The 14,757-nt window shown below is 39.7% G+C and overlaps 6 protein-coding genes across 8 annotated transcripts; 3 read left to right on the forward strand and 3 right to left on the reverse strand.

The window, feature by feature from the left end:
* Positions 1-108: 108 nt before the first annotated feature.
* Positions 109-2,966, forward strand: LOC117141502 (J domain-containing protein DDB_G0295729). Of its 2 annotated transcripts, XR_004459488.1 has the most exons (3): positions 109-725; positions 783-2,314; positions 2,370-2,966. XR_004459488.1 is itself a non-coding variant. In XM_033304988.1 (2 exons), exons 1-2 carry the CDS (start codon positions 170-172, stop codon positions 2,030-2,032), a joined length of 1,806 nt encoding a protein of 601 aa, XP_033160879.1. In that variant the 5' UTR covers positions 109-169; the 3' UTR covers positions 2,033-2,966. The 2 variants fall into 2 exon arrangements, 1 of the variants encoding a protein (XP_033160879.1); XM_033304988.1 differs by having other exon boundaries at positions 783-2,966.
* On the reverse strand, positions 2,048-2,963 carry LOC117141503 (N-acylneuraminate cytidylyltransferase A). Its single transcript, XM_033304989.1, has 4 exons — positions 2,883-2,963; positions 2,636-2,826; positions 2,375-2,579; positions 2,048-2,324 (listed from the first exon to the last, which is right to left on the reverse strand). The coding sequence occupies exons 1-4, from the start codon at positions 2,954-2,956 to the stop codon at positions 2,048-2,050; spliced, it is 747 nt and encodes a 248-aa protein (XP_033160880.1). The 5' UTR covers positions 2,957-2,963.
* A 579-nt stretch (positions 2,967-3,545) lies between the features above and the next one.
* On the reverse strand, positions 3,546-5,128 carry LOC117140229 (flightin). The gene is made up of 4 exons (XM_033303028.1): positions 5,063-5,128; positions 4,312-4,575; positions 4,100-4,255; positions 3,546-4,038 (listed from the first exon to the last, which is right to left on the reverse strand). The coding sequence occupies exons 2-4, from the start codon at positions 4,569-4,571 to the stop codon at positions 3,906-3,908; spliced, it is 549 nt and encodes a 182-aa protein (XP_033158919.1). The 5' UTR covers positions 4,572-4,575; positions 5,063-5,128; the 3' UTR covers positions 3,546-3,905.
* A 923-nt stretch (positions 5,129-6,051) lies between these two features.
* Positions 6,052-11,642, forward strand: LOC117140581 (neurocalcin homolog). Its single transcript, XM_033303586.1, has 6 exons — positions 6,052-6,086; positions 7,363-7,420; positions 10,758-10,857; positions 10,924-11,042; positions 11,105-11,293; positions 11,366-11,642. Exons 3-6 carry the CDS (start codon positions 10,788-10,790, stop codon positions 11,558-11,560), a joined length of 573 nt encoding a protein of 190 aa, XP_033159477.1. The 5' UTR covers positions 6,052-6,086; positions 7,363-7,420; positions 10,758-10,787; the 3' UTR covers positions 11,561-11,642.
* LOC117140583 (neuronal calcium sensor 2) lies at positions 6,054-9,999 on the forward strand. 2 transcript variants are annotated; one of them, XM_033303587.1, is made up of 6 exons: positions 6,054-6,086; positions 7,363-7,420; positions 8,257-8,823; positions 8,896-9,039; positions 9,477-9,605; positions 9,706-9,999. In XM_033303587.1, the coding sequence occupies exons 3-6, from the start codon at positions 8,713-8,715 to the stop codon at positions 9,880-9,882; spliced, it is 561 nt and encodes a 186-aa protein (XP_033159478.1). In that variant the 5' UTR covers positions 6,054-6,086; positions 7,363-7,420; positions 8,257-8,712; the 3' UTR covers positions 9,883-9,999. The 2 variants fall into 2 exon arrangements, with proteins under 2 accessions (XP_033159478.1, XP_033159479.1); XM_033303588.1 differs by lacking the exons at positions 8,257-8,823; positions 8,896-9,039.
* Positions 11,643-12,142: 500 nt separating the features above from the next.
* Positions 12,143-14,226, reverse strand: LOC117141165 (4-aminobutyrate aminotransferase, mitochondrial). Its single transcript, XM_033304502.1, has 5 exons — positions 14,102-14,226; positions 13,916-14,040; positions 13,569-13,740; positions 13,325-13,487; positions 12,143-13,223 (listed from the first exon to the last, which is right to left on the reverse strand). Exons 1-5 carry the CDS (start codon positions 14,136-14,138, stop codon positions 12,260-12,262), a joined length of 1,461 nt encoding a protein of 486 aa, XP_033160393.1. The 5' UTR covers positions 14,139-14,226; the 3' UTR covers positions 12,143-12,259.
* Between the last annotated feature and the right edge of the window lie 531 nt (positions 14,227-14,757).

Genomic DNA, 14,757 nt, shown 5'->3' on the forward strand with positions numbered 1-14,757 from the left:
ATATTAATATGGTTCTAAAATCTTTTACACCAAGAACGCTTTGGTTACTACTAACATAGTAATGGAAAACCAGTTTAGATGATCATTTCAAACTTGACAGCACATTTATCGCCTGATATACATTTATACAAACCCACACCACCCGGAAAATACATCAAAATTCAGGAAAATGGAGGCCCCAGGCGAGAATGAATCATCAGGGCAATCGGCCAAATCAAATGACAAAACGGTGGCCAAATGCAGTTTCATGATTACCGTGGGCACTGATGGTCTCATCGAAATTAGCTCAGTTAATCAGGAGTGCCAGAATCCCCAAAGCGGAGCAGACAGTAGTAACTCCCCATCGGCGAATGGCACTAAAGAAGCCAAGAAAGAGTGCTTAGCTGTGCTCAAAGGGGATTCAAATGACATCGATGATGATTCAACTGAAAAGCTGGAGAAGAGCAAGGATGCCAAGTCCATAGAGGAGATCAAGAAAACCGAAACTTTGCCGCCTTTCGTTAAGATCTGCAACAAAGATCTGGCGAATAGACCTTCGTTCGTGGTTCTCGAGGACGCTTTGGCTAGGAATCGGATTCAACAGGACATGGAACAGTCGAAGGAGGACCAAACGTCCAAGTGTCAGGCGCAGCAGACCTCGCTTTCCTACGCCATTTCTAATGCAGGATCCCAGACTGATAAAGACTTTCCGCAGTATCCAACCACCAGCAATAGCAACCAGAAAGGTAATGATTTCATTACTCCTGTTTTTAGATTGCTTCTATGTCTATGTTCCTCCCCAGGTAATGCTGTACCAGCCGCTCGCAAGTTATCCCTGCAAACTGCAGCCCAAGTCCGCCAAAAACTTTCACATTTAAGTCGGGAGCAACAGCAACAACAGCGACATCCGTCACTGAATGAGCAGCATCAACAGCACATGTCCTTGCTGCAGCATCAGAACCTGCAGCAGCAGCAGCAGCAGCAACAGCAGCAGCAGCAGCAGCAGCAGCAGCATATGCAGCATCATTTGACGCTGCAGCAACATCCGAACATTCGAGTTCAACCGACCAACAACTCGCCATATGTGACCATCAGTTTTATGCCAATGAACCAGCCGGGGGCGGCAACATCGGGTTCTCCTGTCATGTATCCTGGCCAGCAGTTCCTGTGCGCCACGCCGAGCAGCTGCTCCTGCTGCACGTGCAGCAATTGCTATCCGTCGAGGACGAGTCAAGTCTGTCCAATGCAGATGGGCAATCAGTATCAATGTCCAGCCAACGGAAGCAACTGCTGCATGCTGAAGCCGGAGAGTTTTGCCAACGGCTGCTACAACGGTGGCACATCCTGCTGTCCTGTGTCGAACATGGAATCACATCCTTCCATGGGATTAGGTAGTCAGATCAGTCAGCACGTGATGCACCCAGTTCTCGGAACCTCCACTTGTGCGCTCCAGCAGCAGACGAATATTCCGATTTCCGGAGGATTTTATCCCTGTTGCTCGTGCCAATCGTTGTGCAACCAGTGTTCCCAGTGCAGGGTGCACCCCCATCCTTGTTGCCACTGCCTGGGACCCTTCAACAACCAACAGGTGTTCCAATCGCAGCAGCGGCAGCAGCAACAAGCCCAAGGTGTCTGCTGCCCCTTGAAACCAAGCCAGCGACGCAGCAACTTCTACCCATCCAAGGAAAAGTCGCTGAAGTCCAGCGAAAGATCCCACAATCATGATGGAATGAAGCGCATATTTAACAAGAAGGCCCAGGTTCAGGAGACACCCCAGGATGCCAAGGACAACCAAAATGATCAAGCAACCAGCAAAAAGGCGCCATTACGCCGATCCATGGGAGGAGCATCATTTGTGCGGACCAATCCCAGCCCAACCTCCTTGTGTGTCGCTCGGATTGGCAGGACTTGCTTGGTCCTGAGACCCACCAGCAACGCCCTCGTGCCACGCCTCCTGACCAAGCGAATCAGTCGCTACACCTCCGTGATAGCCTGGCCAACAAAGAGTGTGAAGCCCAAACTACAAAATCAAACCACCATTCAAGAGCAATGAACATAAACTTTCTTTCTATAACTCCGTTTTGGTTTCACTACTTAAGAGGTACTTGGCTAGAGTCAGATCGTGGCTGGAGTCAATTTCCAGACTATCCTTGGCATCGATTTCCACAACGGAGCACCTATTGTTCTGCAGTAGCCCATTGTCCACCAGTTTCCTCCTCGAGAAGTAAAACATTCCGGTTTCCACAATATCACCCTGCCAATCTTGGCGTCTTGGCCTGGCACTCAAGTCGAATTCCGCTGGCATCAATTCCCCATCGACCACCTTCCATCGCAGGTAATGTGATCTGAAATAGATGGATTCTTAATAACACATCTTACTTGGAGCATAGCATACCTCTTAGCGGCAAAAACGCAGTCGTGGGAGTCGAACTTTCGAACAGCCTCTTGAATGTACTTGGTTTTCAGGAACACGGATGTGCATTGGAATAGAGCAAAGTCCTGAATACTCCGGTGAACATCTAGGAACTCCGAAATGGCATGAAGTGATGGGGTATCATCTCTGGCGAATTTCTCGGGCCGTCGATGTATTGTGGCACCATCTAAAGTGCTTGAGAGCTTGCAAGATAGATTCACCATTATAATATTTAATGCTCACACTTTTGCGCCTCGATGGCAATTCGTTTGTCATCTGTGGAAACCCAAATGTGTCGAAAGCAAGTCGAATTTTTGATGGTCATAATTGTGCGGGCCAAAAGCGATGAGCCACCAACTTCAGCCAGGTTTTTCAGCTTGATGCCTTTGCTGCCTCCCCTGGCCAAAATTAATGCATGAATATCGTTGCTCAGACTGAAATAAAACTCAATAATTAAAAGCACTCATGAATCTACTCATGAATCACTCACCAATTTTCCGTACACCCGGTTTCGAAAAGAAAAGCTAGTAAAATAAGAAAAGTCGCCGGTTTCAGTTTTTTCATGGTGCTGTGCTTCTAGTTGAAGTCCAAATAAAAATAAAAAGAAAATTCGTGACTCCCATATAAGATATATTTATTAGGGTGAGCCAGTAAGTACAAATTAACTACTTAAAATATTAAAAAACATAAATATTCAAAGTAGTTTTCATGATCACTATATATGTATATTTTTGTATATTTTGAGTTCTTTTGTGCTTTTTTAATTTAATTTAGTTTGGGATTGGTTCACTCTAAAATTTACTTGTACTAATTCAAACGCACACAATAGCCTAATTTACCCTATTGTGTGTTATTAGGGGTTGCATTTGTGATTTATGCAAATAGACACGTTATGGGGACTTTGGACTACTCTGATTTTCATTATTCTTTCATGGAGGGCAGTACTCACTCACCAGTCAGTCCACCAAAGTGGGTTTCAACTTTACGTTCATATTGGATCCATGGATTGCTTTGCTATGAAATTAAGTTTCTACAAGGTTTTTAAATTCCCATGGTTTAAGAACTCTTTAAGCACTAGTTTTTGAATATTTAAATGCCGCCATATTTGAATAAGAAAAACATCAATGTTTATTAAGTTTTATTTATTGCACAGTTTTTATTTTAAGCTTTACAATATAAATAAGTTTGTTTTATTTACTCACTTTGCTAGAAATGAAGTAAGTAACCTTAAAAATACCATGTATTGAGAGGTAAGTTGTGTTAATATATATGAATAAGTACATATGGCAATATATTAACAGAAATTACGCATGTAAGAAAATATACAATATTCGTTTTCTTGAAAGGTTCCACTCCATAAGGCAGATTCAGGATACAGAGTTTTGAGATGCGCAGATATGCAAACGCTTACTGACTGACTATACACATACGTATGGATCTTTTGACAACGGCTGGTTACCCTTTATATAACTACGAGTGCTCATCCGTTCGTCCGACGGTTCTATTGGTACATTCAAAGGACACTGGCATACCTTTGGTTGATATATGCCTTGGTGTGGTAATTATAAGTTCTTATCGAGGCCGCCAGTGTTTGGATTAGTTGTTTGTCCCTCTTTGCCGGTGCATACGAATCAATGTCACTGCCACTGAGGTGGAAAATAAATATAACATCTACTATATTTAGACAAACCGGGTTAGCTACTCCACCTGATATTCCGTGTGCGCAGGACACGTTCCGCCCACGTCTGTGGTCTTGGTATTTCCCGGGCCACTCCAGTTTGTTTTTTGTCGATATAGTCAATTACATCATCGTAATAGTTGGTTCTGTAGTTGTACATGTATTTGTATTGCAGAAACTTCGGCCTGAAAAGTGCAGGTTGCATAAGATACAGTAGGGTGCAGTGCAGTGGAGCACCAACCTGACCCAGTGGCGGTAGAGCTGCACCGGTTTCCTGTATCCATCGTCTTCTGGCGGAGGCGGCGGTGCTTTGATTTCTTCAACCTCTTCCGGAGCAGCCTCCTCGTTGGCCGGAGTGCCAGCCACGACGCTATCAGCCTTGTGATCGGATGCCACACTCGGTGCTTTCGAGGGTGGAGCCGGAGTGCCCGCCTGGGTGGATGCCGCCTTCTCCTCCTCGCCGCCGTCGTCGAAACCCCATGGATCTTCTTCGTCTGCCATATTACTGAAACGGAGTCCTTTCAATGTTAATATATCTATCATACATAGATACACATTCAATATTCGATCTCTAGGGAACATAATCCATCATCACACTATTATATCACACTAAGATACTTTAAAAATTTCACTGTCTTCTTATTTTTTATAGACGTTGACCTTTTAACGTTGCATAACATTGCAACACAACCTAAATTTCAATTTCGTTTTTAAAAATAACCTTTTTCCGCAGTTGATCAGAAATGTTTGGAATTCAGGACGCCCAAATAGCTGGCGTTCTCAGACCTTTCGAATTCAGGACGATTTAAATGGTTCAATGCATTACAATCTGCATCTAAAGAGTTACATCATGTTTCGCTTGAATTGTATTTATCTCTTAAGCCACTAATATCACTGTTATCTTTCCAAAGGACTTTTTATCATAGATTTTCATTGATTTTCTAGCAGCTAGAACTAGGACATTGGGTCCAATGAAAAATTAGGGACCGTACCTTTACTATAGTGTTTATACTGATATAAAGGAAAAAAGACTAAATGATCGAACTGCTGCTCGAAACAAATGCACTTAGAAAACTTAATCTAATTATATCGAGAAGCAGCATCTATATACAAAGGTTGGCATGCGTACTCACACACCAAATTTAATTGGCCGAAACGCTATTAACACCTATGTACTAAATAGTTTCACATTTCAGCATCAGAAGTAACGGAACAATGGAAAAGTTAGTAAGCAGATTCAAATTTAAGTAGTCAAATAAATCTTTTAGGCTCAATTTGATCTATTTCAACCATTTGCTTATTTATACGGACTTCATTTTAAATAGTTACAAGACTCGTTAACTTTTTCCAGAAAAAGCCTAAAGATAATGAATTTTAGCTGATAAATGTACACATAAGAAATCCACGCAGCATTTACATCTTAAGATTGTATTTCATTAAAACACCCTAATTGTTAAATTTGTTCTTTTAACAAAATATTGCATTTAAATAAAACAAAAAGCAATAAAACTAACATAATAAGATGCAAGTACATTTTGCTTTCATCATGAATCCAATTAGATGCACGTAAATTTTGCTTTCATCATGAATCCAATAAGAATTTAAATTATTTAAATAGGAACCGTTACTCTATCACGGGAACGACGAAAGTGAAACACTTCGCAAATTTATTTATATAGGTTATATCTACGAATTAAGTAATACTCTGGCCGTATTGGGATTCTTGTTGAAATATATGCTTATAATTTTGTTAAAAGCCCCGAAATTAATTTACAACCATTTTATTTTAACCGGCGTGAAAAAGGTCACCCTAACTTATCGATACATCAAGTACGAAATCCAGTAGCACACATCGATAAGGCTCGAATATATATCGCCTCGATTTAAGCCACCCCTAAATTTGTTGTATTGATTGTGTTTTGGTCGAATAAGTTTATTGCATCTGCGAAAAGTGGTTTTGTTTAGCCCAGCGGGTAGCAGAAATGTGCCTAAAATCAATGTGTAATTTTCGTTCAGGTAATAACCGCACCCACCTCCCGCCGAGGCGGCGAAAATTCCGTGTGAATCGCGAGCTACATACACACTTTAGCCCATTTTGCGTGCATATACACTGCATGTGCGTACATATGTACATACGCACCTGCGTACATATGTACATATGTAAATATCAAAAATAACAATTTAGGGCGAATTTGTGTGGAGAATAAAAATCGAGCAAGCAAATCATTTTTCTAGGACATTGTACGTTGGGGCCAAGTGGACCATGTGACAAAGCCATGCCCACTCGCACACACGCACGCACATATGGACACAAACAACAAACTACTTTATTTAAATCGAGCGGTTCGAGCAGTGCGAGCCGGTTATATTAATGCATTTCATTTCGCATTCGAATTCTCGCTCCAAAAAAAAAAAAAAAAATAGTGCCAATTTATGTAAGCGAGAACCCGAGGCCCACTGGGAGTTGAACGTGTGTAGCAAGTTGGACCACCCAGCCATCGCCAAAGAAACACCCGCTCGAACCGCACACACTTGGTTTGGTATACGATGTGGAATATTGGTGTCCAAGTGCCAGGCTTTCCCTGCTGCCCCCCACCCTCCCCCGGCTGGAGTCCACTGGAGCCCCTAACCCGATTTGGTGTGAATATTATATGCAAAATAAAAAGGCCATAACACCGAACGAACTCTGGGGAGGAAGGGCAGGGAAAAAAACTGGAGGCGCGGGTCGTGCCTTCCCCACGTGACACGCAGGCGTATGCGTGTGCCAAAAATTCCATTTATTCGGCGTATGTTCATCGCGAAAGGCGATTTCAAACTGCATTGGCTTCGCACTCGCGTTTCTGGCCCAAAGTATACCAGCCATCTAGTGAAACAGGCGCTGATTGTGACCCACAATCCCAAAATAGCCTTGTTCCCAACATCTTCTCCAAAATACGTGTTCAAAATGAGGTTTTGGGTTTCTCCAGGAAGCGAACTAATTGCTTCCAGATTGACCATGACCTTAGCCATTTTCAAAACTCTACTACCTTCCGCTTGGCACGAATTTGGCTCATGGCACAGCTTTAAGTTGAATTTTTTCGGAGCTGCTATTTAAAAATTTTAAATTCCGGGTTCAAAAATGCGATATTTCATCGTTGTTTAATTTATTGTAGTTTCCTTCTATCTTTTCGAATTAACAATTAAGCTTAGTTGATAGATTCGGTAAAACCAAAGAGAACCGCATTTTCCATTAAAATATTTTCTTAAAATCAGATGCCGAATTTGTAGTAATCAGAACTTTTCATATTTTCAGCATATTAGCCTGAGGAGGTAAATAATGCTTTGACTTGGTCGACGGAAATTAAACTCACGTAAGTACACATAAAAAGTACAATTAAATAAATACCAATAATATTTGTGCCTAGCTTAATTATAGCCTAAAATGCATGACTAACCCAATACTTAAGCAGCCAATTAAACAAATATGACTTGTAATAAATATCTTCCAAATGTGTGTGTAAACCTTTAAAGTAATCAATCATACTAATTGATCATGTTAAATACCCATTCGGATTTTCTAAAACGAAGAATATAATATACCCTTGCAGATGATTTAATTTTTATTTGGTAAAAACGACTAACTCCACTTATTGATGGAGCACATATATTTCTACTACCTTTTGGTGCAAAATATAAAAGAATATTTAAGCAAACGGAACCAAGTCTATTTTAATTTATCGTCTATATCGCTCTCCAAATCGAAGTAATTGTTTCGTCGCTGTGCGAAACTAAAACATTGTTCATTGTTTGCACTTTCCATTGATCTTTGCTATCTCCAGAATGGCATTACGCTTTTTCTGATGTGATCGCAGTTTGTGTGACGGTTCGTTTTGGCGGTGAGGTAACCGCTCTTCGTGGGAATTGACTGATTCAGCCTTTTAATTTGCAGCTCTGCATCGCTTTTTGTACATTTTCTAAACAATAATACTCCATAACACTTAAGGGTGACTTAAAAATGTTACATTTTGCCTGAAATCTTTTAGAGTTCTTGTATACGTAACTCAAAATAATGAGCGAACAGCTAGCAATAAGCTATTTTGCAATAAACTGAAACTGGCTTTTACACTGAGAAATAACCTTTGGGAGAACTTGTGTGACGCTCATTAATGTTCATTATGTTTCTTACCCAAATTATTTTACCCTTTAGCACATAGCATTTTCAAATATAAATAACGTGATTGTAGGTGAACGTGGCAACCCTGTTCCCCTTTCAAAAAAGTCCTACCGTGTACAGAAAATATGGTTAACCAATAATCGTCATGTATAGAGACAATTTCCGCGCATGCGCCTCAACCATTTGATTAGTCCTTCGGTACACATCAGGTTTGAAATATACAAGTTAATAGTCAAGTACATTTTTGCTTATTATTATCAAGAAAAATTTATAAATGAGTCGCTCGTTCAATTTCAATTTCAATTTGTTCGTACCACAATTCATACATATCGTTAACGTAATGCTATACAAGCACAATTATTGATTTGGAGTTTTTCTGTCCAGAAATAAACATTAAGTCAAATGTACTGGCCAGGCAAAGCAATTTAAACAAAGAAAAACACTAAATAGAAACCAATTAGCTCCTAAAAAGTTAAAAACAGTGAAATCATGGGGTGCTTAAGTAGTAAAGACCGTTTAACCAAAGAGGACATGGAGTTCTTAAAAACGCATACGAGATATGACGAAGCCACAATTAAAGAGTGGTATAAGGGATTTAAGGTGAGTACAAATATTACCACACCAACGCAAAAGTCTCAAATTATGTCCGTTCGTCCTCCCTTTTCTATATAGCAAGATTGCCCCAACGGCCGATTGACGCCTGCTAAGTTTGTCGATATGTATAAAATGTTCTTTCCATCCGGAAATGCGGAAGAGTTTTGTGACCATGTTTTTCGTACATTCGATATGGACAAAAATGGATATATTGACTTTAAGGTAATTCTCTCTAATTACACCTTTTCTCTCGACACTATATTTGGTTCACTTTGGACATGGCAAGCTGCGGTCGACACAAAAACTATAATTTAGTTTTACTTAATGTTGGTATTCCAATCATAGCGTAGGTCCTTCAATTGCGACTGTTGATTCTAGAGACTTTTATATCTTCAAAAAAAAAAAGAAAAAACAAGCATTTGTATATATTCCGTCAATTGGGATGATCGCATGTATATCGTCGATGTGATGAGAATGCAGATTGTGTTATTATTGTATAGCTATGCCAATTGTGGGCCCCTCGCGCATGGTACTTTAAATAATAAATAAACTAAAATAATTGATGCATCCACATGTGTTGTGACGACAATTCCCCCTATAGGCATCTTTCCTGATTTGCATACTTGAATTTTACAACAAGCACCTTATTGCTTTTGCAGGAATTTTTACTCGCAATAGATGTAACTTCAAGCGGAACACCGGAGGAGAAGCTAAAGTGGGCCTTTCGAATGTACGATGTCGATGGCAATGGTGTTATAGACATACAAGAAATGACCAAAATTGTTCAGGTAGGAACTGAGAAGTGTGACTAGTCACTAGGGTATTCAGCGAATGATTGATTGATTTAGTAATGCAATTACTGCAATTAACGTATTTTGGTCTTCTCAGGCAATTTATGACATGCTAGGAGCGTGCTCATCTAATCGTCCAGCTGATTCAGCAGAAGAAAGAGCAAAAAATATTTTTGCAAAAATGGACGAAAATAACGATGGTCAATTAACCCAAGACGAGTTCTTGAAAGGATGCTTGCAGGATGAGGAGTTGTCAAAAATGTTGGCACCATAAACAATTATATCCTACAATATGTGTGTATTTGATGAAATCAGTAATGAAATGTATAAATACTTAATTTATATTTCTTATACTAAAATTAAACTACTATAAAACTATGCAATCATTAAACTATTTTCAGTGTGTCACTCAAATTAATACATTAAAATTTTTCACCAGATCTAAAAACATGAATCGTTTAATGATTTTAATTATCGTATTTGCATTGTTCACTCATTTTAAGAGGTTTTTTTAGCTTGGTCTCGACGGCCTACAAAATATATTTAACGTGTTTTACAAACTGTAAGCAAACGATGATTGGACGCAATTCGAAACGGCCAGGATAAATTACTGGATAAATTTTCCATATGAAGTAAAGTGCTGTTTTTCGGGGAAATTGGGTATAATATTGTGTATTATATACTCTTATATTTTTTAAAATCAATTTTACACTACTTAGCCATCTTTTCATACTAGAAGCCTGTTAAATTCTATTCTATTCTTTGGGGACTTAGCTGTAGTTTCCTTATTTACAAAAAGTAAAAAGTAAAGTTTCTTTAGATAATACTACAATTTTTTAACTGGGAATATATCTTCACTGGTAATGCGTGATTGTATGGTTGCGTGCTTCTTACCATTTGGCAAACAAGTCCAAGTATTGATTACATATATGGAATATTTCGTAGCAGAGCATTTATATTTCGTTATAAATGTCCAAAGGTTTACACTGCAAGATAGTCTTACAACAATATCCATTGGCTATTTGCTTAATTTGGCTGTACATTAAGAATCTGTCTGCAAGGGTATTTAAGCTTCGGTACCCGATGAACCCTTTTCCCCAATCGTCAAATATATAGATGTTAATTTGATATATTATATTGCCATTCAAGATAACTGTATAATGAAATTGTTCTGCAACAATGGGAAAGCAAAATAGTAAACTAAAACCAGAAGTTTTGGAGGATCTCAAGCAAAACACAGAGTTCACAGGTAAGTGAATATTTAACACTTAGTTGTTGTTACTTCCAAACACTTTTATTGTTTATATTTATCTAGACGCTGAGATTCAAGAATGGTATAAAGGCTTTCTTAAGGACTGCCCCAGTGGGCACTTATCAGTAGAAGAGTTTAAGAAGATTTATGGGAACTTTTTCCCATATGGTGACGCCAGCAAGGTAGGAGCTCTGACCTTACCCTGGTTTTTGAATGTACACTTTAAATGCAATTCTATTTTCAGTTCGCAGAGCATGTCTTCCGGACATTCGACGCCAACGGCGATGGCACTATAGACTTTAGAGAGTTCTTGTGTGCACTAAGTGTCACATCGCGGGGCAAACTCGAGCAGAAACTCAAATGGGCATTCTCAATGTACGACCTTGATGGGAACGGATACATATCGCGGCAGGAAATGCTAGAAATTGTTACAGTACGTTTATGGTTCTCTAAGATCAAATCAAAAATATAAATCTAATCACTTACTGTATTTTTCTTTGTTTAGGCAATATATAAAATGGTCGGCTCGGTGATGAAAATGCCAGAGGACGAGAGTACTCCTGAGAAACGAACCGACAAGATTTTTCGTCAAATGGATCGAAACAAGGATGGGAAATTAAGCTTGGAAGAGTTCATAGAAGGAGCCAAAAGTGATCCATCAATAGTACGATTATTACAGTGTGATCCACAGTCTCATTAACTTAATTACTATTGAAAAGCAAGCAATAATCATTTAAACGTGTATAGAGTAATTGCGAATTAAATTGTTTTGTTTCAGTATGGCCATTATGTATATTTCTTTCTAATAATAAACAATTCTTATAATATTTAATTATAATATTAAACAATATCTATTATGACCGTTCCAAAACACCCATGTTGAGGTTTTAAAATTTTCATAATAAAATGATCATAAACAAAGCGTTTCTGTCACACAATTTATGGAAAACCATATGGAGTAAGTACTATCCCATGTGAGAACATAAAACGTATTTTGTATTTAATTATACAAAGCTAACTAGCAGAGTAGAGGAATCATTGAGCATACTTTCCAATATAGAGGGGAAAAACACTCAACAATAAAATTGTATCGCAGCATTATAACCAGTTCTATACATCTATATATAATCTAATATCTGCATTTCGATTAGATTACCCTATCTTCTTTCTCTAAAGAAGCTAATATATTCTGTTGGGTCTATCATAAATTTATTATGGGTGCTTTATCATATACATATGGTGTCCCAACCTCGAACAGAAATCAATAAACAAACGCCATGGCTAACAGAGGGATAATATAAATTCACTTTATTATTCATTTCGGTAACATATGGTTTATATTGCACGCATTGCAATTTTCAGAGCACAATCATTAAATCTTTTTCGTATCTTTTTCTTCTTAAATAGCTTGAAGAACCTTGCGGAAGCGATCGAGGACGATGTTGGCATGGTATTCCTTGAATATCAAAGCTGGGCGGAATCTAATGGAAATTTCCCCACAGCCACCGGTCTGAATGCCGTGCAACTTGAGTGCGCCGATAATTTGATCTCGCACCTTGGTGTTGGTGCAGTTGATTGCCAAGAAGGTTCCACGACCGCGGGTGGAGTTCAAGATATGCGGGAATTCCTTCTCCAGGCTCAGCAATCCGTTCTTCAGAACCTTGCCGGCCACGTCGACGTTGGCCAGGAGCTTCTCCTCCTGGATGACCTTCACGACTTCCTCGAGCAGGAGTACCTTGCCCGGATCGCCCATCCAGGTGTTGAAGATCCTGTACGGCTCATTCGGAATGAAGTCGTCGTTGTGGAAGTAGCCACCCAACTGCAGCTTCTTGCTGAAGGTCACCACATCGGGGGGACTCTCCAACTCGAAGTGCTCGTGGGCCCAGAATTTTCCAGTGCTGCCTCCACCGGTTTGGACCTCATCGATCAGAAGTGCGATGCCGTTCTTCTTGCAAATAGCCTGGAGGCTCCTGAAGAACTCGGGCGATGCCTCGTTGTCGCCACCTTCGCTCTGAATCGGTTCAACCACGATTCCGGCAACCGGATTCTTGCTGGCGTACTGCTGAATGAGATCCTGCACTTCGCTAAGGCACTTTTCATCCTCCTTCTTGTTGTGCGCCACGTTTTCGTCCAGGGGATACCGGTACTCGGGAAACGAGGCAATGGGCCAGTCGAAGGATGGAACGTCCAGCTTATGGATGTACTTCGAATGTGTGGTGGACAGGGCTCCCAATGTTCGCCCATGGAAGGCTCCCTTGAATGAGAGAATACTGAGTTTCGGGGCTCCTGGGGGAATGTTAATCATGCAGGAGTTCTTCTCCTGCTCGGTAAGAGGTGCATTGCCACGAAGTTTGTTCTGGTACCTAAAGACGAAATATTACCACGTTACAGCATTCCAACACGTATTAACTTAAATACTTAAAAAGGCTGTAGAATGACTAAAACTAGAGACTTTAGTACACACCATATGAAGATGCTCTTGTAGGCATTTTCATTTGAGCACGATCCACACATCATGGTTGTGATTTTATTGAGTCCTTTCGGAGCTATGTTCAAGAGAACCGAGTGCAGTTTTTCCGGCCATTCCTTGCCAGGGAAGACACCAAGTGCAGGTCGGTTAATCAAAGCTGGGAATAGTCAAGGATATAATCGCATTATTCAGCATGGGAGTTATATGATGATGATTATATGATGATATAACTTCTTACTTTTCAGGTTTTGCTCATTGTGGAAGACCTTGTAGAGCCTCGGGTGGTTGTAACCCAATGGAACTGAGGAAATCTGGGTGTAGACATCTAGTAGAATGTTGCCATCCACGTCGTAGATGTAGTTTCCGATGGACTTCTCGTAGTCAGCGAAGAATTGTATCGTTCCGGTGGCCTATAAAAAAGCAATTCGTTTTGATTAATAATGAATAGTTGAAAAATAAGACACCAGGGGCTATCTCTAAGTGGGCATATGGTCTGATGTGAGAACGAAAAGTGCAATAAATATATTAATGTGCTTGTGCCGAAAGTATAACCCCCACAACCCAGATAAGACGGAAGAAACTCACCTGAACAGAATCCAGTTGCTTCTTAAGCTCAATCGATTTGGGGCCAGGTATCGATTTGGTTTTCACTACAGGCTCCTTGGGCTCAACGTTGGTGGAGTACCTCTTGGTACTCAGCCTATATAGACCTATAAGGATACCAAGTCAGTTCCAGATTAGCTGGAGCCTTAAGGATTTTCATTAGCTTACTCTGCTTGGTCAACGTATTTAGCCACAAGCTCCGCATGGTTACCGTCGATTTGAGTGCTCCGGGGTTAAGTGAAGGAATTGCTCAATAGGAGGGCTCGTTGCTGGCCACTAATACTTAGTTAATAAAGAAAACGTATATTTACAGAATACAAACATAGAGGCTTTTATGTATGCGGGCATATACACCTATCCATATTCTTTAGCACAACCACACTCTCCCAGTTTGGATTTTATCAATTTAACTTTGGGAATCATCATGGTTCTGCGTCAGTTACATATTCTGAAGTGAAAGTAAACGAAAATGGGAAAAAAAACCAAACCATATTTTGCTTTGCGGGGCTCCGTGGTCTCTACTGAAATGAATATTATATATCATAGTATTAGCATTTTCTATATATATTTTATTTTTCCGCATTAAGCATATATTATTTTTCAAAACAAAATTTAAACCTATTTTAACGGACAATAGGTTTTGACCAAATTCTCAGCATGCATCACGCCATAATAAAAATCTTCTCTGGAGTTATCAACAAAAAGTGGTAAATTTAAAATTTAAAGAAACTGAATTAAGACGTCAGCTGTTTCACACAACGGAAGACATAAATGCGAACAGTTTTTTATTTTAGTAATTACAGAATAAAAGTAAAAGAAATAAA

The sequence above is a fragment of the Drosophila mauritiana genome, chromosome 3L (genome assembly GCF_004382145.1).
Source record: "Drosophila mauritiana strain mau12 chromosome 3L, ASM438214v1, whole genome shotgun sequence".
Classification (NCBI taxonomy): Eukaryota; Metazoa; Arthropoda; class Insecta; order Diptera; family Drosophilidae; genus Drosophila; species Drosophila mauritiana.